This window comes from Cavia porcellus, unplaced genomic scaffold (genome assembly GCF_034190915.1).
Source record: "Cavia porcellus strain 051 isolate PalLab524CR breed Dunkin Hartley unplaced genomic scaffold, mCavPor4.1 scaffold_6, whole genome shotgun sequence".
Lineage (NCBI taxonomy): Eukaryota > Metazoa > Chordata > Mammalia > Rodentia > Caviidae > Cavia > Cavia porcellus.
The window spans coordinates 70510181-70535055 of NW_026947489.1; the positions used below are offsets into that span (position 1 = coordinate 70510181).

The 24875-nt window shown below is 51.9% G+C and overlaps 2 protein-coding genes across 3 annotated transcripts in view; one reads left to right on the forward strand and one right to left on the reverse strand.

Annotated features, from left to right (window-relative positions):
* Myo1d (myosin ID) overlaps positions 1–18178 on the forward strand; it is a 340584-nt gene extending 322406 nt beyond the window's left edge. The window contains exon 22 of one of the 2 annotated variants that reach the window (XM_063249624.1): positions 1–9406. This exon is cut by the window's left edge and continues 21371 nt beyond it. Coding sequence is in view for 1 of the 2 variants with exons in the window: in XM_003469616.5 (XP_003469664.1) it covers positions 15937–16093 (157 nt within the window). In the remaining variant the exon portion in view is untranslated. Of the gene's footprint in view, positions 9407–15936 lie in introns of those variants that run through there. The other variant, XM_003469616.5, reaches the window with a different exon arrangement.
* A 1140-nt stretch (positions 18179–19318) lies between these two features.
* Positions 19319–22923, reverse strand: Cdk5r1 (cyclin dependent kinase 5 regulatory subunit 1). Its single transcript, XM_005003526.3, has one exon. The coding sequence runs from the start codon at positions 22921–22923 to the stop codon at positions 22000–22002; it is 924 nt and encodes a 307-aa protein (XP_005003583.1). The 3' UTR covers positions 19319–21999.
* Positions 22924–24875: the final 1952 nt, after the last annotated feature.

A 24875-nucleotide genomic window follows, 5' to 3' on the forward strand; every position in this document is an offset into this window, starting at 1 on the left:
CTGGAATTGTCCAAATTCTATATTGCCACAATTCTAGATAATTTGCAAAGCAGGCATTAAACTTTCTTTTTTCTCTTCTTCTTCACATTGTTGCTTCTTTTTTTTTTTTTTTTTTTTTAAATCGGTACCGGGGATCGAACTCACGACTGCCTGCTTGCAAGGCAGGCGCTTATGCCGCTGAGCTAAATCCCCAGCCCCTCACATTGTTGCTTCTAAGAATAGTGTTTTCTAAAAGGTCAGAAAGTGTCAAGTGAAGATCACTAGAAAGAATGGGAGTGGAGTATGAAAAAAAAAAAAAGAATAACTTTGAATAAAAAGTTAGAAATTGGAAGGAGTTAGAGATGGATGAAAATGGCAGCTGCAACAACAACAAAAGAAAGATACAATCAATTTATAAGGGGATTTAGCTCAGTGGTAGAACGCTTGTCTGGTAAGCTGGAAGCCCTGGGTTGGGTCCTTAGCACAAAACAGAAAAACACAACAACAACAAAAGAAAGTGGCAGCTGGCTGACTAAGGGCATGGTGCTGCAGGTAGACTGCCTGCATTGCCATTTTAACACTAAATTTTCAAATTCCAGACTTTTTACTTAGCTGCCTTTCTTCTCTTATTCCCCTATACTGCATACTAAACCCATGAACTACCTCACCATCCCTTGTTAAATTTTGAGACAGAATCTTGCTAAATTGTCCAGGCTGGCCTCAAAACTTTTGATCTTCCTGCCTTAGCCTCCTGAGTAGCTGGGATCACAGGGATGCACCCTAACACCCAGCTTGCTCTTAATAACGCACGTCACCATTATGATATTGTACATACTAACTTTACAGAAGAATTTGCTTGGAATGTAGGTTTAGGGGAACAGTTTGGGGATGTGGTATACTTTATTGGGTCATAAGCCTTCTGTTAAGAAAGAGAGCCATGAGTTCTATGTACCCCTGGGTCTACATGATGTACAGTGGAATCTTTTTGATTTTCCAGGGGAAGTCAGACTCAGTGTTGTGCCAAGCAGGATTAATTGTCTCTCTCTACCTCCCCCACACTCACGTTGAAAGCCTGGGGCCATGGCGGACCCCTCAGATCATGTACATTCAGTCAAGCACCAGGGCTCCTGCCAAAACATCTCTCCACTGTGCATGGCATGTCCTCCAGGACATAGGGCTTCCTGCCTGGGAGTGCACACCCACTGCCCATCCACCTCCCCTGCTGCACCTCTGTGCTTTTCTGTGTTGTTCTCACAAGGGCTCTAGAGGCCACACCTTTCAGGCACAGGGCACACAGACAAGGCTCGGGGCTGGGGGCAAAGGAAGGTTGATCCTCAACCTGCCAGGAATCAGCCAGCTGTAGACCTTGGCTCTGAGGGAAACAACGCATTCTCTCTGCTTTCTTAGAGAATCCTTAATCACGTGTCTGTTGGTTACCTAGTTAAACCTTGACTCCTAAACTCCAGCCCTGGGCTTGCTATTCACAGGCCCACAATGCTGCCCTCTTTCACCCTGGACTCACTGACTGAGTCCTCTAAGTCCTCCAAAGGGCAGTCGTCACCTTTTTGTCTTAGTGATCCCTGAAGGGTAAGGTCCCAGCTAGGTTCAAAAACCTAGCTCAGGTAGACCTGAGTGGCTGTTGAGCCAGCTAGCCACGGCTTGGAAGGCTCAGGCAGAAAGATCAAAATTTACAGCCCAACCCGGGCAGTTTAGTGACTTAGCAGGGCCATGAGTAATGAGTGTGCTGAGGGCGTAGCTTAATGGGAAGGGAAGGGCCCAGGTTGATCCCCAGTAACACATGCCCCCCGCCACTACCACCAAACAAGAAAGCAAAAAAAACTCCAAGGACTGTATTAAGAAACAGACCCTGCCTAAGTGGTGAGTCACCATCAGCTATGCCGCAGGATGCTCAGTGCTCACCACCTGCTTCTGGGCTAGGTTTGGGCTCTGCAGGGAGAAGGGGGAAATGAGTGTTGTGGCCTCGGGGGCTTGTGAGCATTTATTGGAAAGGTGTGGCCAGCCACCTGTCAAAGCTGCAAGCCACCTGGGACCCCCTGCCTTTCAGACCTGGAGTGAGGCAGTGGACACCCACACCCATCCCCTGCCCTGAGCCCTGGAGGAGGAGGCTGGGGTGTTACTCTCTTGCATCCCAAAGCTTTTACTTGCAGATGTTTCATGTAGAACAGGTTGGAAGACAATGCCTTAACAATTCCTGACCTCAGAGCAAACTTCCTTTTCTTAGTTCCCAACCCTGTTCAAAAATGTGGTTCTATAAACCGGTGTGGTGGTAGTTGCCTATAATTCCAACCCTTAGAGGCTGAGGCAGGAGGATCACTGCAAGTTCAAGGCCAGCCTAAACTACACAGTTCAAGGTCAGCCTGCACTGACACAGTGAGACCCTATTAAAAGAAAAAATGTGGTTCTATAAATCTGAATCCAGTAGTAATAATTGGGGAGAGAGGGGGTGTTGAGAGAGGGTCTTGCTGTGTACTACTCCATGCTGGCCTTGAACTTGCAATCCTCCTGTCTCAGCCTTCTGAGTGCTAGAATTACAGCAATGTGCCATGCATGAATACTATACTCTCATACATGCGTTCTTGTACTCTTTTGAATATTTTGATACCCAGAGTGTTTGTGTAGGAGTGTAAATGGCTTTAAATGTTTGATTCCCAGACATTAGGGATCAGGATTCATTAGTTTCTCTATCTAGTGACCTGTGACCTATGCAAATGGAAATCTGAATGCTTTTTTTTTTTTTTTAAATTTGGTATTAGAGAGTAAACCCAGGGTCGTCTCACTGAGCTACACTTCCAAACCTTTTTCTCCCTCTTTCTTTCTTTCTTCTGTATTTTGTGTTCTGTCTTTCATTTTGTTTTGTGTTTTTGAGACGAAGTCCACTGAATCACTGAATTGCCCAGGCTGGGCTCCCACTTGTGATCTTCCTGTCTCAGCTGCCGGTAGTGCTAGGGTTACGGGTACACTACCACACCTGGCCTCAATGCTTCTTGAAAATGGTGAGCTGAATAAGCAAATAAGAAAATGCATACCAGTGCTTCTAACAAGCCACTGAGGATCTGTGAGAGGAAGGTATGGGTGCTGGGCCTGTTGCATCTAGTCTTATTTAGCACCTTCATTACCGACGTGCACAGAAAATAAACAGTGATGCACGCAGATGGTGCCCACTGCGGAGGTGCTCTGTGCTGAAGCATCAGAGAGGAGAAGTAGAAATGTAAGCAGGAGACGGCAAAGAGGGCCAAAAATTCAGCCAGGGAAAAGAATCTCTCAGTTAGAAACTAAAATCCTGCCATACAGCACAAGAGGTTAAGGAGGGCAGGGAGGAGAGGCCAGGAGGCCTTGGACCTCCGGGTCACCTCAAAGCCAGCCGGACGCACCTCTGCCCCAACTGCTCTCCCCTCTGTTTTGTGGTAGAGATTTTGTTTGGTTGGGTGTTCTGTTGCTTCTGCTTTTTGGTTCTTTCTCCATATTTGAAGGAGCTGTGAGTATAGTTTCATCTTCATAGTGATACAGGGAAACAAACTCCCAACCTACTATATGTCCCGTGTGAGTTCATGCTCTCTAAAATCCAAGAATGAATTTTAGGAACAATGGAGGTTAAGAGCAGAATATATTTATTGAGAGAAAGAAAACTTCTGTCTGAGAAACAGAGAGAGACAGACAGACAACCCCAGGGGGTTGCCAAAGATTCTGTCTTTTCTAGGGGTTTTTATAGAGTAAAACCATGGGTGAGGTGGGTCTAAGGGAAAGCTGGGAACTCGAAAGGCAGAGGTGGGACAGAGGTATGGTCAACCAATAAGTTTAATTGTTCAGGTAAAATTGACCAAATTAGAGACAGATGAGGAAGCAAAGTGATTATGGATCAGTGACTCTTTCTCTCGGGGTTGGGGTGGTGACTCCTGGCTTCTCCAGGTGATCCATACCTAATCCCTGCGGTTTATACTTAAGGGTGTGGCTGAATTTGTTTTGCCTTCTGTCCTGAGATCTGGCCCACAGCAAGAGTGTGTATCTACTCTAAGGTCACCAGACATCTGGTCCTCTGTGCCAGTTTCCTTAAGGGCCCGCCCCGTCTCACTGTCTACAGCATTTCTAACTCGTTCAGCTGCCTGTGACAGTAGTTTGGTTTTAAAAGGTTTCATTATCCTGATATAAAATACTCATTTGGACATTTGGGGAAGAAGTCCAGAGTCCAAACATATAAAGCAAAGTGGGCCATTTTTTTTTTAAGAGAAAAAAACAATGCAGAATTTTAAAACAAGCTAATAGGGGATTAACGATGGTTAATATATTATATATCATTATCTTCAGAATAGTTGCTCAGATTACCAGATACAGGCATGAAAAACTGATCAAATAATGTAAGCACAAACTATTCTTTTCAGTGAACTAATAGAAATTAGTAGCATAATATCTTAGCCATCTTGTATACATACATATTTTTTTTCTTTCCCTTCCTTCTTTTCTCCTTTCCCCCATTCCAGTTTCTCTTTCCTTTGAGCAGTTTCTTCCCTTTTCACAATATCTGTTGTGCATGTTGGATCTTAATCTTTTGGTGGAGACAATATTATATTTACACATGTGAATCTGGTCTGTTTCACTTATGAGTATGGTCTCAAGTTGCATCCATTTACCTATAAAAGCCTCAAGTTTATTTACAGCTAAGTCGTACTCCATTGTATAAAAATACCACATCTTTTTTATCCATTTCTCAACGGATGGACATTTGGGTTGTTTCCAAGATTTAGCTATTACAAATCATGCTGCTATAAACATGGGTGAAGTGGGCCATTTTTACCACCGCCATCTCTGATGTTGTCTGTGGTGGGGAAATAAATCCCCCTCCAGATCTCTCACGGTGGGTACAGCCAGGCCTCCTCCTCCTACCCTGTCCACTCTGCCGAGAGAGCGGGCACCGCGGTGACACCATGGGAAGAACCTTGAAGCTCACCACACAGTAGCCCATGTCTTCCTCTGGGAATCCAGAGCAAAGCCAAAGCTGACCATGGGGAGCACACAGCTGCTTCAGGTCCCAGGACAACACCCTTTCAGGGATAGGCCGAGGCAGTAGTGTCTCCTGAACTGGGGCTAGCATGGGTCTGAAAGTGCAAAGCCAAGCACCTCTGTGCAGACACGGAGAGCTGCGTCCTGAGTTGCCCAGTGCCTGGGCTTCCCTTGTTCCCACCTCACAGGTCACTCCCCCCCCCCCCCCAGCAAGGCTCCAGCCGGGCAAAGGGAGGTAGCTCGGATAGCTCAGGAGGCTAATGCCCTGGGCTCACTCCCTGTTTCCCCACTTTCCATCTGTGGGAAAACTTGCTCGCCCTTTCCAATCTTCTGCTTCCTCATGGATTAAGGGAGCACAATGACGGCGTGGGGAGGGTTAAATAAGATGAGGCCTGGGAAGTGTGTAATGCAGTACTGAGTTCTTCATTACCAAGAGCCTTAGCGCTGCGCAAGGCAGACTGCTAAGCAGCCCTAGCCTGGATGGCCGCAGGCTAAGTGATCGTGGGAGGTCTCTGCCCACACTATCTGCGCTGCATATTCCTGAGAAATCCGCAGCGTCTCTGCTTGTCTCCATAACGTCTCAGGACATAGAAACGACAACACGGTTCATCAAACAGTCCAAATATTCCCTCCTTCAAAATTCTCTGAGAATATCATTAGTAATGAGGCATCATCTAATATAGAAATCTGGGGTTAGGGATTTGGCTCAGCGGCTAAGCGCCTGCCTTTGTAAGCGTGCAGTCGTGAGTTCGATCCCTGGTAACTGGTTAAAAAAAAAAAAAAAAAAAAAAAAGAAGCAGCTAAAAATAAAATTCCTCTTTACATAGAACTCTGGGCCTAAACAGCAAGGTCAGGATTCTGCAGTTCCCCAAGGAATCTCGGCACAGTGCGGCTCCCTAGGGCCTCTTAGTATGTGCTGAACATGCCCTGTGTAGACAGCCAGTGCGCCCAGCGAGGCATCGGGAGCACACAGGCCTCTCTCCTGGCCTCCAGAGTCCCAGCCCAGCGCAGGGTGGCTCCACCCCGCCTCTTAACAACCCTGCCTCCAAGGCGCTGGGTGCTGGCCTCATTTCCTGGGTAGCAGCCCCCGCTGCTTTAGTAATTGTGTCATATTTGTTAAAACCCATCCTGTCTTTCCATAGACACTGGTGGCTTCCTATTTGTGTCAGACAGGGCACTAGGAGCTGTATCTCTGCAGGCGGGGAAATGTTCGGCTCCTCCCTCCCCTCCCCCAGCCCACAGTAACCAGGAAGCGCAGGTGGCCTCTTTCCTCCTGTTTTCTCCACAGCACACAAGCAGGGAGTTTAAGTCCTCGGCTGTGTCCTGCGTTATTTGCGTTCAAGTTCTGCCTCTGCCGTGTGACTTTCGGCAGGTCCTGACCTCTTCGGGCTAATTTCCTCTTCTGAAAATAGAACTTACCTTATGTTGTAATAAGGATTTGATGAATTGATAATTGCTGCGCAGCTATTATATACTTTTTTTTGTGCCATCTGCCTTAGTCCACTAAGGTGACAATAACAAAATGCCACAGACTAGGTGACAAACAACAGAAACATACTTTGTTACAGTCCCTGAGGCTGGACGTGCCAGGTGAAAGTCTTGCGTGGCTAGGTTCTGGGGAAGGCTCTTTCCTGTGCGCAGCGGACCCTGGGCTCCATGCCAGCCCCGCACCCAAGACCTAGTTTCCAAAGACAGCTGTGTTAGTCTGAGAGCTTCAGGGCCTGGGTGCGGGCAGGAGGAACACAGTTCAGCCCATAGCGATATGGTTATATATTTTTTACTGTTTAATTTGCATGTGTATTGCATTGTGGACAGAAAAGGTAGGCTCTGTGTGATGCTAATCTCAGGTTCTTATCAAAGTTTCTTACATGGTCTATCCATAACCTGCTGTGGGTGTACTTTAAAAAAATGTGCTTTCTCTGATTGTTGTGTTGGAGACATGATCTCACCATGTAGTTCAGTTACTGTGCACTCCAGGCTGGCCTTGAACACATGGCAGTCCTCCTGCCTTAGCCTCCCACATACAGGGATTACAGGCATGTACCACCACCCCTGGCTGTTTCCTCAATTTTTATTTTTATTGTTATTAGTACATGCTTGCTGTACATAATGATTATTACATTTGTTGTGGGGAATTGGTACATTTATGTAATATCTTTTTGTATGTTATTTTAATATTGTCTGAGGAATTAAACTCAAGACCTTGCCCTTGCAGGCTGGCACTTATGCTGCTGAACTATATCTCCCACCCTAAAGGGTTTTTGGTTTGTTTTTGTTTTTTAACTTATATAGTTTTGAGAAAGATGTTAACACACAGGTATGTGTGCACACATGTGTGTGTATGCAGTGAACCACTCCTTGATAAAACAGTTATCTAGCAAGCTTTTTTCCCAGCAAAACTTTTCTAGCTTTCTTTAGAATAATGGAGTCGATCTTATTGAAGTCCTTATTTTTTAACTTTTCTGTGTCATTGCGATTTAGAGCATATACTTGAACTTTTAAATTAAATCTGACAGCTGGGTGTGATAGCACAGGCCTGTAATCCCAGCCGTTGGGAGGCTGAGGCAAGAGGATCACTGTGAGTTCCAGGCCAGCCTGGAATACATAGTGGGTTCAAGGCCAGCCTGAACTAGGTAGGAAAACCTTGTCTCAAAAAAAAAAAAAAAAAAAAACATACAATTAAATCTGACAAATGCCTTGGATAGTTTATACCTCTGGTTTACTGTGTTCATTTATATATTTAATACTTCTTCATTATTATTCCACATTGGTCTGTGTTTTGTTGTTCTCGTGTTACTTCCTGTGCCTTTGTTCCCCTTCCCCCCTTCTGCCCCTTAGACAGGTCAAGTTCTCTTTTCACGCTTCCTTGTACTTTGAAAGGTGCACCTTACAGCTTCCTGTCTTGTTTCCCACTAGTCCTTTTCACGTCTCTGCTTGTCTGAAAGAGGCCTGATGTCCACCAGTCTCCCTACTCTCCTCCCAGACTAGATTCTGTCAAATGTCCACTGGGACATCCCCTCCCCCCATCATTTATGCTGCTGTTGTTACCTAGGCATTTTGGTTTTGAATGGTTTTTTTGATTTGTTTTGTTTTTTTATCCAAGAGGATTGAATTTGGAGTTTTGGTGGGGTTTTCTTGTTTTGTTTGTTTGAGACCAAAAAAGGTCTCATTTTGTATTTCAGGTAGGCTTTGAAGTCACTCTGTAGCCAATTTGTAGCCATCCTCCTGCCTCAGCCTCTCCAAGTGTGAAATTACAGGTGTGCACCACCACCCCCAGTGTCATCTAAGATTATAGATCAATACTGTTTTAAGCCCTAAGAGTCAGTTGCTTTTACTGTTGTTTTTCATGGTGAGTGCCTATTTCACTGTGAAATGTACAGACCATCACTGCTGGTCTCCTGGTGCGTGTGTCCTACAGCAGGTCCCACTGCCATCCTTTCAGGACAGTGGAGACTGGCCAACACGCAAGTCCTTGTCTTGTTCTGTCCTCTCTCTCAGATGACAGAGAGTATAGGACTGCGATTCTGTTGTTGCCTCACTCACAAGGCCATTGGTCCAGTGCCGGCAGGGGGACCCTTCTGTCCTCCTGGGGTTGTCCCTTTGCCTTTGGTGATTTAAGGTAGGCTCACTTTTCAAGAGGTCAAAAGACAGGCAAAATGCAGGTCCCTGATTTTTACAGAAAATTGTTTGCTTTCCTGCCTGGTGGTGTTTTGCTACTTTGCCAGGCCAGAAGGCCGACTTCAGGTGGCCTGTTCACAGGCCTGGCAGCCTTTGCCAGCCCAATTGACCATGGAGCTTCAGTCCTAGTACTTGCACTTGTGGCCTGGGCCAGTGTCCTGGGGCTGGGCACAGCCAGGCCTTCCCGTGCTGCTCCAGCCCTGGCCTCTCCTTGTCACCTGCAGTTGTCCTGCTTTCCGTTAACATCCACTGTGCTGCTAGGTGTCCTCTGTGGAAGTGGACTCTGCACGTGCAGACACCTGGAGTCAGGCTTGTAGGTCCTGCCCCTTGCTGGGACCAGCAGAGCTCCTCAGAGACCAGGAACACAGCCCATGGGCAAACAACCTCACTCTGAAGCTGGCACCTAGAAAACTGGGCAAGGACTCAAGAAGGTGGCAAGGGGTGGGAGAATTTGTTTTTACCTATAACACAGCCTCTGATACAGTGTTGAGGGTGTACCTGAAGCAAGAATGGGGCCGAGGGAAGGTGGGGACACCAGTTAGAACCACGGCAGAACACAGGGACAGGGGCCCATTCCAGTCAGGCCCTAGAGACCTTAGAGAGCCTGAGGCAGGCAGGTGGACAGAACTCCATGTGTGCCACAGAGGCAAGGAGGGAGCTGAGCTGGCTCCTGGCCCCCTGGCCTCCGAAGCAGCTGGGTGATGCCTCTGGCTGTGACCTGCTTGCATGACAAGAGGGAAGTAGTAGTTTGAGGGAAGATGGCTAAGAGGACAGGCTCAGTGTTGTACATATAAAGACCCAGCTGTCCAGGGTATTCAGTGGATTTATTTGGAGGTGTAGGATAGGAACAATGCTTGCATGGGGTTTGTGGGTAGCACCACTGAGGTAACATATCAAATGAAAAGACCTGAACATCCAGCGTCATTTAAGCAATGAGAAAACAAAGGCAGAAAGCTCCTGCAGGAGTCTCATCTTTGAGGTTACGTCTCTGAGGCTGTCACTTCCTCTAGGAAACCTACCTCAGCCACTGGAGATCAGGCTTCTTCCTCTGTGCTCACCCAGATGGAAGCGTAGGCCCTCTCCCATCTCGGATGGAAATACCCTGGCTCAGCCCACAGCCTGCTCATTTCACACTATTTCTAGACGCTGGCCAGCCCTTTGAGGGTGCTCACTGAGTGGTTGCCAAGAGAACAGCAGCAAACGAGAGGTGGGCTTCGGGGCACCACACGGAGAAAAGGGGGAAGGTGTCCCTGAGAGGTTCCTGGATGTGGCAGAGACACAGTGGGGTGGCATAGATTCTGCCACCTGGATGCCACAGTAGTTCACGGTTGGGATGGAGGCAGAGTCCAGATGAGGCTGAGGTCCTGGCAGCATCCTAAAATATGACCCAGCTGTTTCATGATAAGGAAAAGGAAATTATACCTGTACGCCCAGCAAGGCCTCAGTGGAACAGGAAGTGCAGGTCCACCGCTCTGGGGCTGCACTGGTGCTGGGCATTAGCCTCACTTCAGAAGTGACTGTGATGCAAATGTCCGTTCCACTCTGATACAAGCAGAAGCAGTGTCCCCTACAGCAGGGTTGTGAAAGAGATGCCCTCTGTGGTTTCACGTCAGCAGGACTGCTCTGGAAGAAAGCGAAACCACACTTCAGGGCTACACCCAGAAGCTCTGGGCAGCCCGACTGGTGGCCCTGTCCTCCCTGTGAACTGGAGAGCACACATTCTGTCTCAGGGATATCAGATGGAAATGGCCTGTCTCTGTGACTCTGGGTTTATCCTGAAGCATTTAAGATATTCAAAAGCATTTGTGTACTCCCCGCCTGTGCTCCGAGCAAGGTGAGGTTCCTCCTGCCGTGTCCTGTGGGCTGACACGAGAAGACTCTGCATGCACCCACTTCCCCTAAAGGCACACTTGCTGGGACCAGGGTCATCCCTGTGCCCGGAAGAAATGTCACCAGATTGCCGCTGAGAAGAGCAAGTGACCCAGTCACTTCCAGTCCTCCCCAAATGCTCAGGGCACCGGTATGAGGGCCTCCTAGTCCCAGGCATTCTGGGCAAATGCAGTGCTCAGGCAGGCATTAGTAAGCCCCCTTGTGCGAAGCCCATCAAGGCACAAAGGTGGCTAAGTTGATTCTTTGTACTCATCTGTTCCTGCATTGACCCTCAGGCTGCGCTACAGAGCACAAGACTGGGTCTGTGGGTCCGAATGCAAAAGAAATTTGATAAGGCCATTTGCCTGCAAGGATGACAAAGAACAGATGACATGAGATGAAAGTCCCGAATTCCAGTTTGCTGAGCTACTAAATCCTGTAATAGAAGACAGGAGGAAAAAGCCTTCCCGTGCAGCCTGCCTCCACTCATAAAATGTGTTTCCTCCTCCTAAGAAGTCGAGGGGAGGACTCCCGATTCTGCACGATTCCAGCATGTGGTCTAGCGCTCGCAAGAACCGCGTCACCAGGTGCCCTGCAGCAGCCTCGGGGTGTGTGCAGGCCCCAAACTCCTCGCTCCAGAAGAGCCACAGCCACTTCTTGCTGGCCTTCAGATTATTTTGGTTAGACTTGAAATAAGGAGAGGAAAGCGTAGTTTGAGGGCATCACCTTATGTTTCCTATAGCTCAATCCAGATTTTTTTAAAAACCATGATAAAATTCACACAAAATTGTCATATTTAGTATATGCATAGTACTATGGAGTCGTCACCTCAGTCTCGTTCCAGAACATTTTCCTCATTTCAAAAGGAAATTCCACAGCCTTCAAGCAGTCCCTCCATGTACCTTGCAGCCCTTAGCAGCAACTCATCTGTTTGTTTGTTCGTTTGTTTGTTTTTATCTCTGTATTAGTTGCCAGTTCGGGGCACTTCGTATAAATGGGATCATAGAATATATAGTCTTTTACACTTGGCTTCTTCGTATAAATGGGATCATAGAATATATAGTCTTTTACACTTGGCTTCTTCTCAGGGCTCCGTGTATGCCTTGTCAGTACGTTAATCCTTTCCTTGCTGGATAAGATTCCAGTAAGTAATGTTCCAGTGCATGGGTCCACCACGTTTTTCTGATCCATTTGTTCACAGTGGGCATCCAGGTTGCTTACGCCTTTGTTCATGTACAAGCTTTTGTTTGGAAACCTGTGCCTTTTCTTTGAGGCCCATGTGCAGGCAGGTGTGGACAGCTGGGTGAGGGGTGTTTAACTCACTGAGGCCCACCAACCTGCGCACGCACTTTCTTCCTTTGAAGCCTGTCAGTGGCGCTGTGCAGGTGGCACCAGCAGGGACTCTTCCAAGCCCTTCAGAACAGAAGGCCCATCCTTCTTCGTGGCCTCACTGTCCTGTTACACACTGAAGCCCCTCTTCTGCACTGGGCCTCACAGCAGCCCCAGTGGGCAGGCCAGGGCCACACAGGGCTGTGGCAAGAAGAGTGGGAGCTCAGGGGTGTCCTGTTTCTCTTATGATGCAGAGCATTCCTTTTCTAAGGAGCAGCCCTCCCGGCCACTGTCCCTCAGCAACAAGCTCCATGAACTGGGCACATTTCCATCCTAGAGGAGGCAGACCTGCCCCACTCCTGCCCTTCTCATTTGGAGGCTGCGGTGATGGGAAAATGCAGTCGGAGGTAATTGGCTGAGTAAGAGAGGCCTGCAGATCCAGTAAACTGAGGCCTGCCGAATCTCTCTGACCCCGGAGCTGGGACCTAGTGGCCTGGTTCTCATGTTCCCTAGCACCAGGGATCTCCCCAGTCCCAGGGTACTGCGTTTGAGCTCCGGCGGGCCCCTCTCCATGCTGGAAAACTTGGATTCTGAGAAGGGAAAGGGTGTGTCTGCCATGATGGCCCTAACTAAACCGGCCTCAGAACCGCCCCACTCCCGGAGCAGCAGTCGCACCAGAAGGGACAGCACACACAGACACGTTCATACGGGCTGGTGAACTGTGTGCAGATATGTAGAGAACATACACGGCAACTGCTCTTCTGAGCCCCTCCAGAGTCTCAGCACTTGACTGCAGAAGGAATGTCGTTTCCTTTGTGAAGCAAAATAGCAGTATCTGTGACACTTCATGTCTTTCTCAGTGCCTGGGAACACTGCTTACCAGACTACAACCCCATGAGGGCAGGCAGCATGTCTAGGCCTGGGAGAAGGACCCTGAAGTCTGGCGAGGAGCTCGATTCTTTATTTCTGGTGCCTAGCATGGGGCCTGATGTGGACGAAGTACCAAAGGACAACATGGCTTAATGGATGGGTGAAATTGCTCATTTAACTTAACTTCGCTCTTCAGTGGGCAAAGAAGCAATTTCTTACATACACTTGTCTCTCGTTAAGGACAGAGGCTTGAGAAATTTGAACAAGGTCATGAAGCCAGTAAGCCTGCAGGACCAGGATGAGAATCCAGACGCCCCAGCCCTATAGCCCTTCATCTTGTATTAAGACCCCAAATCAGGAGAGGCCAGAAATCCCAAGGGTGGAAAGGGGGTGCAGGGTTTCCACCAGTCACCCCCTTTGCTTTCCCGCTGTGGCTCTGCTTTCTTCCTCAGTCGAAGGATTGTGTGGGAAGTGGGTTCAGTGTTTGCTGCCAGCCAAGTCTGACTCCGGAGGGGCCAGCTGGGCAGCATAGCAGGGAAAGGAGATGGAGGTGCAGCCCCAGCACATGCACGCGTAATGCACATGGCCCTGCTCTACCAGGGCCCCTGCTCCTGCCACGCGGGCTTGCTGCCGGGAAGAGCCCAAGGCAGTGGGTACGGTGTGGAAGCAGAGGGCAACACATCCCACCAAGAGGGATGGACAGTGGGGCTGGCCCAGGAGGAGTGGGATGGAGAGAGAAGGGGCCAGAGCTGTCCACATTTGCAGCCACAAGGCTCCCGCCTCGCCCCTGCCCTCAGCAGGGTCTCCAGAGGGACAGGAGACAGCACCACTGCCCAGGAGCGCTGACAGGAACATGTGCCACAGGCGCTGCACCTGTGTCCTGCTTCCTCCGCTCCTCCTGACAGGAGAGGGAAGATGGGCAGCTCCGAGCCAGTGCCCAGGATGGGCAGCTGGAGCAGGGCTGTCTGCAGCTCGCCTCACGCTGGGCCCCCAGCCCCCATGGCTCCACTGTCAAGGTGAAGTCCTGCAGTCTCTCCCAAGGGTGCAGTTCACACCCTCTTACCAAATGCATGTGGCTTCAAGACTGAGAGCGGATTCAGGAGCTGCACAGCCCCAGAGTGGGGCGGATGCAGACAGGAGCCACACTGCTGGCACCGAGGGCCACAGGGACCTACTGGGCAGGGGCTGCTGGCAGGAGGGCCTGCTGCTGAGAACAGCCGAACACGAGTGGTGCCGACGCTTCTGTCTGTCTCTGTGTCTCTCTGTCTCTTGCTCTCTGATAGTTTTCTCAAGCTGACCTGGAATGTGGCCTGTTGAGAGCCCATTCCCTGAGACTTGAGTTACCAGGAACTCCTAGAACCCACCATGTGCACAGTCTTGACAGCTCTGTACCAGGCTCCACAGGAGAAGGATGGCAGAGCCCCCGGTCCCAGCAGGGCACTGAGGAAAGGGCACTGCCCGCCACCAGGAAGAGAGAGCAAGGCGGGGCCTCTGCCAGAGTCAGGAGGAAGGCTGCTCCCAGAAAGCAGCCCTCAGAGGTCATGAGGCCAGCAGGGAAGAACCCAGAAGCCAGTCTGGGTGACAAAGAGGGGCGTAGGAGCCAACCTGGTCCTGAAGGCACCCCCACCTGGAGGTAGGTCCACAGAACTGGGGCTTTGCTTGCTCTGGGCCAGCATGAGGACGTCTGTGGACCACACAGGGACATCTACCTGCAAAGCAGCCTGAATCTCGCAGGATGGAGGAGGGCCTGAGTCATTGCCTTTGATGGGCTCTGCTATTTTTACATGCAAGACTAGTTTAAAATAACTGGTTAAGCCAAGCTTTTAGCTGCAGCTGACCAGACAGTAAGTGACCTAATGCTTACAAGTGATAATCACTGTCCTCTTCCGGTACCCACTTTCTGCCACTATGTCATGGCTGATGGGAAAGCTGGGAAAAGAGCTCCTGAGAACACCTCAAATTGCTTGCTAAACTTTGAGCCTTTCTGTGGGACGCGCCTACAGGGAGCCCTCAGGCAGCTGTGTTCCCTGCACACTGGGCCTACAGGAGCCACTGCAGGCCAGGCCTCTCCCAGCAGCATGGCAGCCCAGGGCCACCTCAGCATCCTAGCGAGCATCCAATCCCCAGTGGCTGAGGGGACACCTGTCCTGGCAGGGCAGAAGCTCAGTGCATGCTGGCTCAGCCCTGGCCTACTCACTGCAGTGTGGACACAGTAGCGTCGCACCATTGTTCAAGGAAAAAGCTTAGTCCCGAGTAGAGCCTGCGTGTACCTTGCATGCCACCCGAAGCAGCAAAGGAAATGCCAGAGCCTTGGGCACACAGAGCAGGAAACTGCCCTGACCCAAGGTTCCTGGACCAGTAGGCCAGTCCCCTCTCACCGCTTTTCCCAGCCCAGAGCCGAGGGGTAACGCAGAACAGTGCTGGCACAGGCACTAGTCTGACAAATTTTTCAGCTTTTAAAATAAGCAGCTGGTGCACAGTTGTAATTCCAGCACTCAAGAGACTGAGGTAGGAGGATCTCTATGAGGTCAAAGCCAGCCTGGAATACATAGCAAGACTCTGTCTCCATAAAAGCAAAAAACTAATAATTTAAAAAATGAAATATGACCAGCTGTTTCTCTAGCACAGTCCCCGTGGTGTGAGTAGCCAGAGAAAGAGCTCTGTCTCTGCAGCAGGGAGTGCGTATCCACAGCTCATGCAGCAGTGAGGAATCCCTGGCTGTGCCTTCGCAAACCCTAGAGGCATGTGACTCCCAGGCAGGGAAACATGAGTCCTTCCATACAGGTCTCGGGGACACAGACAGGGAACATTGTCAGCGTGACCCCAACACCCCCCTGGGCAGTGGCAAGCAAAGCTGCGTCACTACCCCAGGCCCTGGGGTGGGACCAGCCTTCACTTCAGACCCACTTCTAGCCACTGGACTCTGCAGCAGACAGGGCCAGCAGCCAGGATATCACAGACATTTCCTGTCCCCAGGAGTATGGTGGGGGAACCTTCCTGTCACAGTCCCCGGAGATGAGAATCACGGGGCAGAAACTGCCTCTGGACACCTAAAGCCCAGGTGACTCAGCCCCTGCCTGAGCCATGGATGTGGTGCCTGCAGCTCAAGCAGTCGCCTCCCAGGGCCTGCACGGAACCCCTGTTCCAGATCTGCCCCGTGACTGCCTGCCTGACCTCTCTTATCCGTCCTTGCAGTGAGAAGCGTCACCTTCAAGTGAACGTCACCCACCCGGTGCAGTGCAGCCTCCATGGGAAGAAGTGCACCGTGTCCGTGGAGACGCGGCTCAACCAGCCAGAGCCTGACTTCACCAAGAACCGCTCGGGCTTCACTCTGAGCGTGCCGGGCAACTGACCCCTCATGTGAGATGGGCCAGGACGGGAGGCTGGACCCGGGATGAGGCTGGGGGGTGCTCAGCCTCCCTGGGATCCTAGGTTCCAGCCTAATTGCTGCATCCCTGCTAATGCCGCTGGAAATCAGCTTGCAAGCTCCCTGCCAGAAGGGGCCACTCTCCTCCCTTCCCCTCGAGGTGGTCTTCCTGGCTTTCTGCCTTGATCTCTGTCTTCTGCTGTCTCAGTTTCCACAGTCCCTGTTCAGTAAACCAAAGACCCAGGAGCCCTGGCCCAGGCCCCCGGGCCAACATCCCGCCCACATCTCACCTCAGAGGCAGCTGGATGTACCTTTAGTCTGCACAAGCATCCACTGAGTGCCAGGTCAGTGACCAGCTGCTGGCCCTAGGAAAGAGACAGGATGGGAGCCCAGGATACAGTTTCCCCAACCAAAGATATGGTCCCCCCAGGAGACTAGAGAGATCTTGGGGGCAAAGGCCTGTTCTCTCATCCCCCAAGGTGATCACCCTCAGGACCTGGCTCAGAGCTCCCCTAAACCCCTGAGTCCCCAGCAGCCAGCCAAAGCCATCAGGTGAGCAGGTCCACCTGTGGTACCAGCCCCTCAGCCACACCCAGCTGGGCTCCCTCTTTCCCAGAGCCTCCTGCCCCTGGCAGACTCCCCTCGCCGCCAGGGCTCCAGCCTAGGCCTTCCAAATGCCTCTCCCAACAGGCAGTGTGCGGATGGATGCTCCGTGCCCGGCTCAGCCCACACCTGCATCTGCAGTCGTCTCACGCTCATTTCTGCAGTGTGCTGGTTGCTAGTCAGATAATGTCCACTGCTTAGTAAGAAAATGCAGGGGAGCATTTGGGATCACCAGCCTGCCTTCTCCAGAGCCTCGCCTGAGTTTCCTAGTCACGAGAGCTAGGGCCTGGGTGGGGGTGAAAGCACACAGGAACCATAGAGGCAGAGCAGCAGCAAACAGCGTGGGGTCCTGGCACTGCGGGCCAGGCCAGGGTGACCACCCACGCCACGCACAAACCCCTGCTGGCGCCTGGCAACCATGGACTCCTCCCAGGAGAGCTGCTATCTTGCCAGTTCTGCCCAGCAAAAAGCGCCATGCTTCAGAGGTTTGCTGAGACCTTCTCCTGGCTCAGGTGCAGAGGGGGATGCTGCAGCCTGTGAGCAGCCAGTTCTTTGGCAGGGAGCCTTGGAAAGAGAATCTTGGAGCCGGCACCCCATGTTGTACGGGAGTGCAGGGAGGAACTGGCAGGGCTATCAAAGGGATAGAGTGAATTTCAGTTTTCTGTCCGCCATGAATGCTGCCTCTCACCCTGCTCCTTCCCCTCTGACCCAGTAGAACCCACCTAGGGCCTGTGTGACACCTCCTGTGCCTCACCCAGGGCCTGATGTCACCTGGCTGGCCACAATGGTCCCAGCAGCCTGATGCCGTCCCATCCCTGAGCTCGGTACTATGTGCAATTTGCAACAGAGTCCTATGGGCATCCTGCCTTTGGGAACCCTCTGGACATCAAGCCTGGTCAGCTGCCTGCACGATGAGAGGCGCCCACGTCCAGTCCAGCAGCGCTCAGAGTTTTGCCAATTGCCAGTAGCACTAGTTGAACCATCTAACTGGAACCTCGCCTCTCCTCTCCACTGCACTCCCCAGACTTGCTTTACTCTAGACACGTGCAAACCCATATCCTAAACACCAAAACGGATCCTGCCAAGTGAGCTGTCTGTCTGAGGCCAGAGGGGGATGAAGAGTGTGGACTCCTCCTGCCCCCGCCTTTGATGCAACCATGGCCCCACAGAGCAGCACCAGGCCACAGGGCTGTTGGCTGGGCACAAGCACTTTTTATGGCACACCCAAAGCAGTTGCAGCGTGCGGCAGTGAAGAGGACCCCAGAGTTAGGGTGTCCTTGATCACAGCTAAGGCATTGGGGTGCTGAGGGGAAGGGGCAGTGATCGTATGCAATGAAGTGGTTTCTCTTGTTTTAATTAAATGCAGTTTTATGGTTTGGTGCATATATTCCTATTTTCCATTAAGTTAACTTTATTTCTAAAGCATATTTTGATTTACCATCAAGAGCAATAAAGCATTAAATCTTATTTTTAAAGGCGTTCTTCTCTGTCATTGAAAATTATACTTGTGAAATTTTAGCTTAAAGTCAGCAGTCTATCCCAGATAGGTGAATTAAGCACAAATAATGTAAAATAGGCAATAATTTTCCCAAGGCTTTCGAACAAAAATATTAAATAGTGAGCAAGAACAATGGTGCGAGAGAGACAGGGCAGGCAGTGGCGTTCGAGGCAAACACTGCCGCTGCCTGGAGCCTGTGCCCCACAGCTAGGAGCCCAGGCTTGGCCTCAGAGGACCTGACACCTGCACTGATCGCACACCTGAAGCAGGACGGGCTTCGGTCCCTCTGGCAGCGGTTAAGAGGCCAGCACAGCCTCTTTGCAAGGCAGCTGGTTGGGATGGGGAAGTGGAAGGAAAGGAGAGACACAAAAAGCATGAGTTGGTTCTCAGGAGGAGTCATGGGGGAGCCTCAGCTTCCCAGGTACTGGCTCTGGAAGCAACACACGCAGCGGTGGCTCCTGTGACCCAGACCATGGAGTTGCGGTGAGGAAGCCAAGCTGACAGCTCCTGACTGACCTCTGGGCACAGGTCCTAGGGAGGACCAGTTCCCACTTCCCTCTCCCTTAGCCTGAAGCTGTTCTGCAAGTGGACTTCTGGGGCTGATGGGTCTGGGCCACCCTTATCACAAGAAGCTGGGGTGGCTACTTATCCGAAAGCCCCAAGGTAAGTTCTCTTTCAGAAACCTGCACAGAGCCAAACTGGCAGGGTTGGACCACATAGTAACCATCACTCCTGCTGGCCCAGCAGCCTCTGCCCGATGAGAGCTGAGCAGGGCAAGTTGTTATGGAAGCAATAGCCCTAGTCACCAGCCTGGGCTCTAAGGCCAAGGCCCACTTGGCCAAGCCAAGTGTGGGCCTGACCCTCTTTGGCTCAAGTTGCTAGCCATCTACCTCCACAAGGAAGCCTTTGGGGAAAGCCTGCCCTGCCACCAAACCAAAGCCGACTTAACCTGTGGTGCTTTCTTAATCACCTTAGTGTGCTCAGCTCCTCCCCTAGAGCTTCCCCCTCCCGCCCATAATACAAATCCAATTTTGTCCTGAGTGCATGAATCATGTATTAACAGTGCCCTGTCCTACTCACAAATGACAGCCCACAGAAAGAGGCCCATGTAATGGATGGTCAGTGCATTTTATTGAATCAGCACAGTACAAAAATAAATAAAAATGAGGGAAGGGGAATTAAATTACAGCCAAACTGAGCTTCGTGACTTTGTCAGATTATAAACCACACATACTCAGAAACACACTATACATACATACAAAATGAGACAAATATAAATTAACAATACCCACAGTTTGGTCAAAGAATAGCTACAGAAGAAATTGCACTAAAAAACCAATATACATCACAAGTATGTAATTAGCAGTTTCAAATATACAGCTATAAATAATCCCGAGAAAATAAAATGGCACGTTTTCTTTTCATTGCAGGTTTAACAACTGCTGGAACAAAACTAAATTCTAATAACTGCCTGGAAAGAATATATCAACCCTTCAGGTTTACAAGAAAAAGAGAAAAATCAAATCCTGAACTATTATTCCTGTGGCTTGTTCTGTGCATGGGTATAATTTTCACAGCCATCTGTTCTAAGATTATTTTTCTTAAGACACAAAATGCTCCTGGTTTGCATGCACAATATCACTGTAAAAGCAACAATTAAAGAATAAAGGTTTTTTTTTTTGTAGGTTAGTTTTTTCTTTTTTTGTTGTTCTAAAAGTAGTCTTCATAGCAGCATGTCAAATGGGTTCATTGCTTGCACACTCAAGTATATCAGCTGTTCCTTTACACAATACTGATGACCAGTGCAAGGGGAGAGGAGAATGCACAGGCTTCACATTGACGGAACTAGATTGCTTCCTTAGTCCTTAACCAATCCTGAAATGCGCGCCTCCTCCAAAATATAAAAAAAAAATAATACAGAGAAAGAGAAGGAAAGAGACACAAAACTGGAATCCTGTGGCACTGGCACAGTTCCAGGCAGGTTCAGCCAACTGAAGGGACCAGACCACAAGCATGCACCCTCCTCTGGAGTCTTGGCACTCCAAGGGCTGCCTCCACACCCCAGGGAACCCCGCAGGCCTCCCGGTTTGGATCACACGTGGCAGCAGGATCAGAAGCCGAGCTGCGTGGAAGCCAGCGGAGGAAAGGCTGTGGTGAAGTCCAGCAGCCGCAGGTGCCTTCCAGCTCTGCATCCGATTATCTGATGGTCCCAGGAATAGCTCAGCCTGTCCTTGACAGCGGCTGTTGAGAGGCCCTCTTCCCAGGCTCCTGGAACACCTCCGCTGAAAAGCTCTATTCTAGGCCTCTTAAATCAGGACCTCACTTTCACAGCTCTCTCTTTTTTATGTGAATTTCAGTAGTGCTTGTGCAGAAACCAGCCTCCACCTAAAACCTAATCCTATGAAAAATGACCTTGGCCTCCTGGACCCTAGCCTCCAATTCCAGCGCTCCCCAGGCACCAGGACTGAGAAAGAGAATCCTCCATGGCATCTTCACATTGCTCTTTGTTCCCCAAAGCCAGGGTGGGGGCCATGCAGGAAGACTTGCTCCCTTCTGTTGGACCTCTCCCAAACCCCAAGCCAGCAGTCTGAGAGAATTAGAAAGAAAATCAGTAAAATATACATCGTGTTTTTACAGCTGCCAAAGTAAGGTGGAGACCAAAGCCAGCAGCTGCAAGTGAGCAGCTGGAAGATCACCAAGCTTCCAAAGCAATCGGGAGTCACGCTCCTGTCTTTGTCTCCAAGATCCAGCTGTCTCACAGTACCTTGCAAGCAAGGCTTCCTCTCCAGAAGAAACAGAACTGTTTGGAAACGTGTTAAATTAATCCTATGAAAGAAGGGGTAGGAGTGGGATTCGATGTGACCACATCAGCCCCATAGCTGATCTCCAGCTCAGTAGAACAAATGTCATGTGCACCAGCAAGAGGTCTCAGCACTTAGGTGGGCATCGGCTTGGTCTCAGGCATGGACCCTGCTGCTAATGGGCATCACCACTGTCTGTCCTGGCTTTCACCACAGGATGACTCAGCTGCATTATTCAAATGAAAAAAAAATCACCCAGGAAAGGAGCTGTCCTCAGTTTCACCCCATTCTTTTAGCTGAGACTCAAATGAGATCCTAATGAGATAAACCAGCCAACACCAACATGGGAGCTGGGAGCAGTGGTCAAGAGGCAGGGGGCAAGTTCCCTTTCTCATTAGAAAGGCCCTCCTTAAAGCAAAAAACCAAAACAAAACAAAAATAGCAAACCAGGGCCGTGTGTGGTCAAATGACCGTCACAATCTTGGCACAAGACCCGCTTCTCCCCTCGAGTGAAGATGCCCCAGGCAGTCGGAATCTTGCCTCCTAACCTGTTTTGAGGCTTGGTCAGGATGGCTGGCTCTAGAAGCCCCAAGGAGAAAGAACCACCCAAAAGAGGTGCCAGAAAAGGGCATCCAACCAGAAATCCCAATTCCTTCTGGGGTCTACCGGCCAGTGGCCCCTCATCTGCTCCCAGCCAGAGAGCACTGGGCAGCCTCGTCCCCCTGCGGCAAGGGCACAGGCAGCAAGAGCTGGCCACCTGGACAGGACAGTCAGCGCCTGGGTGGCTCTGAATACATCTTCTGGGTTTGTACAACGTTTGTGGTTCAAAAGTCCCCCAAGTTTTTGCAGGGCTGAAAAGAACCCTAAAGAGAGAATGTGGGAAGGGAGAGGCCCTTGGCAGCTCTGCTAGACACATACACAAAACTCTGATTTGATAATAAATTTTTAAAAATGAATTGAATCCTTGAGCCACGAGGTGACTCCAAGGCTCACCGATCGAGCCCGAGGAGCAGCCGTTTTTTGTCCTCCTGGCCGCTCTCGTTCTTCAGGTCAGAGAACACCTGTGTGAAGTAGTGCGGGTCGGCATTTATCTGCAGCATCTTGGAGCTCATGAGGTTGATGACAGAGAGGCAACGGTCCCAAAAGGCCTCCTTGCAGCTCTCCACCAGGAAGGGCTTGAGCGGGTAGGAGATCTCGTTGCCCATGTAGGAGTAGGAGAGGTACAGGCAGGTCAGCAGGACGGCCTGGAGCTCGTGGTCTGAGCCCACCTCGGAGGAGATAACATCCCTGCAGAGCATGTAGAGGAAGACCACATTGGCCGGCGTGATGAAGCCCTGGTCCTGCCAGCCCTGCAGAAGCAGCGAGCGGTCCACGCTGCGTAGCCAGAGCACGGGGTCCGTGGGGGACAGGTGCTTCAGGCGGTAGCACCGGCGGCAGAGAAACTCACCCAGGCAGCGCAGCAGCTCGCTGGTGGAGGCCTGGACGATGACCCGTTTGGGCGTCCCTGCAGAGGTGACAGCAGGGTGTGGAGCCTTCTTGACCGAGGAGGAGACTCCGGTCTGGGAGCCAGAGAGCTGGCTAGCCGGGGGTGCAGGCGGCTGGGCCGGTGGGGGCTGGGCGAAGGTGGACAGGTTGGCGCAGGACAGCGACTTCTTCAGGTTCTCATTGTTGAGGTGCGTGATGTTGTTCTGGTAGCTGCTGTTGGGTTGCACCTTCTTGGAGTTCTTCTTCTTGGCCGACACCGCCACGATCCTCTTCCAGGGCAGCACGGAGATGATGGAGTGCCGTTTCAGGTTCTTGTCCTTGGCATTCTTGCTGTTCTGCACGGCCGTGTAGTGGCCCACCGTGGCTGCACCATCCTCAAACAGCGTGGCCTTCCGGTAGCTGGGGGACAGGGACAGCACCGTGCCCATGGTGCCGCTGCGCGCCCGGCGGGGGCCCGCGCCCCTGCGCGCCCAGCCTGACGGCTGGAGGGGGAAGGCGGCTCGCCGAGCCTGCGGCGGCCCCGGTAGAAGGAGGGGGGTTCCCGGGACGTGTGCTGCCCCTCCGGATCTGCGTGGAAAACAAGATGGTTCTCAGCCCCGGGCGGGGCTCCGCGTCCCGGGGCCCCGGCGGACCTAATCCCGGCATCCGCGCGGCCCTCCTAACCTCTGCTGCCCCACCCGCGCCCCTCGCGGCAGCCGGGGCGCCTCTCGTAGCACCCCCATCGCTGCGGCCTGGGGCAGTCGGCAACGACCCGCGGACCCCCGCCCCAAACCCTCCCGCGACCCGATCCCGGTTTCGCGGGGGCAGATGGCCGCCAACACAGGCTTACCCGGCGGACGGCAGCTCCTGCGCTCCGGGCCTCCGCAATGCGCGCCGCGGCTCGGCCGCCGCTGTCCCGGCGCTCGGCGGCGCTCGGCAGCACTCGGTGGGGATCGCGCGCGGCGGCGGCGGCGGCGGCGGCGGCTCGGAAGCTTCTGTCCAAGGTTCTGCAGGCGCCGCGGCCCCGCCCCCGCCCGTCCGTCCGCCCGCGCCGCCGCGCTCCCGCTCCCGCCCCCGCCCAGGCGCGCGCCTCAGAGGCCTGCCGCTCGGGCACGCGCGCCGGCCCCAGCGGGCCTGGTCTCTCCGGGGACCGCGGCTGCCGGCGTCCTCAACCCGAGTTGCGCACGATGCGGCCGACGCGGACGCGAGCCAGAGGCGCCTTTAGTCGCCGAACCCCATCTAGGAGTCGGACCGGGCGGCGGCGACGCGGACAGCTCCCGCCCCGCGCCTCCCCGCCCCGCCCCTCGGTGCCGCCGCCTCATGCACTGCTAGGCGGCAGCCTGGTCGCGGGTGTCCCCGGCGTCCGCGCTCGGCCCGCTCGTCCGTGGTGGGAAGCGCCGGGAGCGGAGGTGGAGGGGTGGGAGGGGCGGCCGAGGGCCGGCCCCGCCCCGCCCCGCCCCGCCCCGCCCGCCACGTGCTGCCTTTGTTCCCGCCGCTTCGTTAGCAGCTGCTGGCCTAGAGACGGACTGGATGGGTTCCCGGCCTCGCATCGGTCCCCTTATTCCAGATCAGTGCCGCCGCTGGGGCATGTCCGGTAAACCCAGGCCCAAAAGGCACGGGCATCTTGGACCACTCCACGGACCAACCGGGTCCCCACTACAGAGCGAGCAGGGCCTAAAGCCCCTGGTTGGGCGGCAGCCCCAGACAGGCTGACCTAAAGCCATCAAGTAGGACCTCGAAGCTTCCACACCCTCTCGATCTGTTAAAACTTGAAGCAGCTGTGTCTCCAACCAGCTACTTGTCCTCTTGATTTGTATGTTTTTCGTTATAAATATAAGCAATTTGAAAACATACCAGTAAAGTTCTGGTTCCGTTCCTCTCACAGACACGAATCCAGATCCTTCACAAAGACCACAGTTCATTTATTATTCATTCATTTTAGTTTGGTTCTGGGGATTGATTTAAACCTGACCACAAACCTGGTAAGTGGGAGCCACAAACCACATCTGAATCCAGATTACAATCTTTGGCCCGAAACGATGCAGCACTCAGTAGAAGGGGCCAATACCCAGTTCCTGACTGTGCCTGCACATTAGACTGTCGGCTTGCACCAGTTCTGCCAACTGTACTAGGGGGCACAAAAAGGAATCTGGAGTCACTGGTGTCAATGCTGTCTCCCAGTCTGAAAGTGCTAGCACTTCTTCACTACTCAAGAGACTTCTGTCAACGGTCACAACTGAAAGCCTGAGGGCTGCGCTTGGCGTTGAATGGACATGCACTGCTCTGCTCCAAGGGGCTCAGTTCTCCACAGCTCTGAACATCCCCTTCCAAGTGGCCAAGCTACAGCTTAGTCCAGTTCTGTTGGGCAAGCTATAAAGAAAACAGGCATATTTTGCTCAGT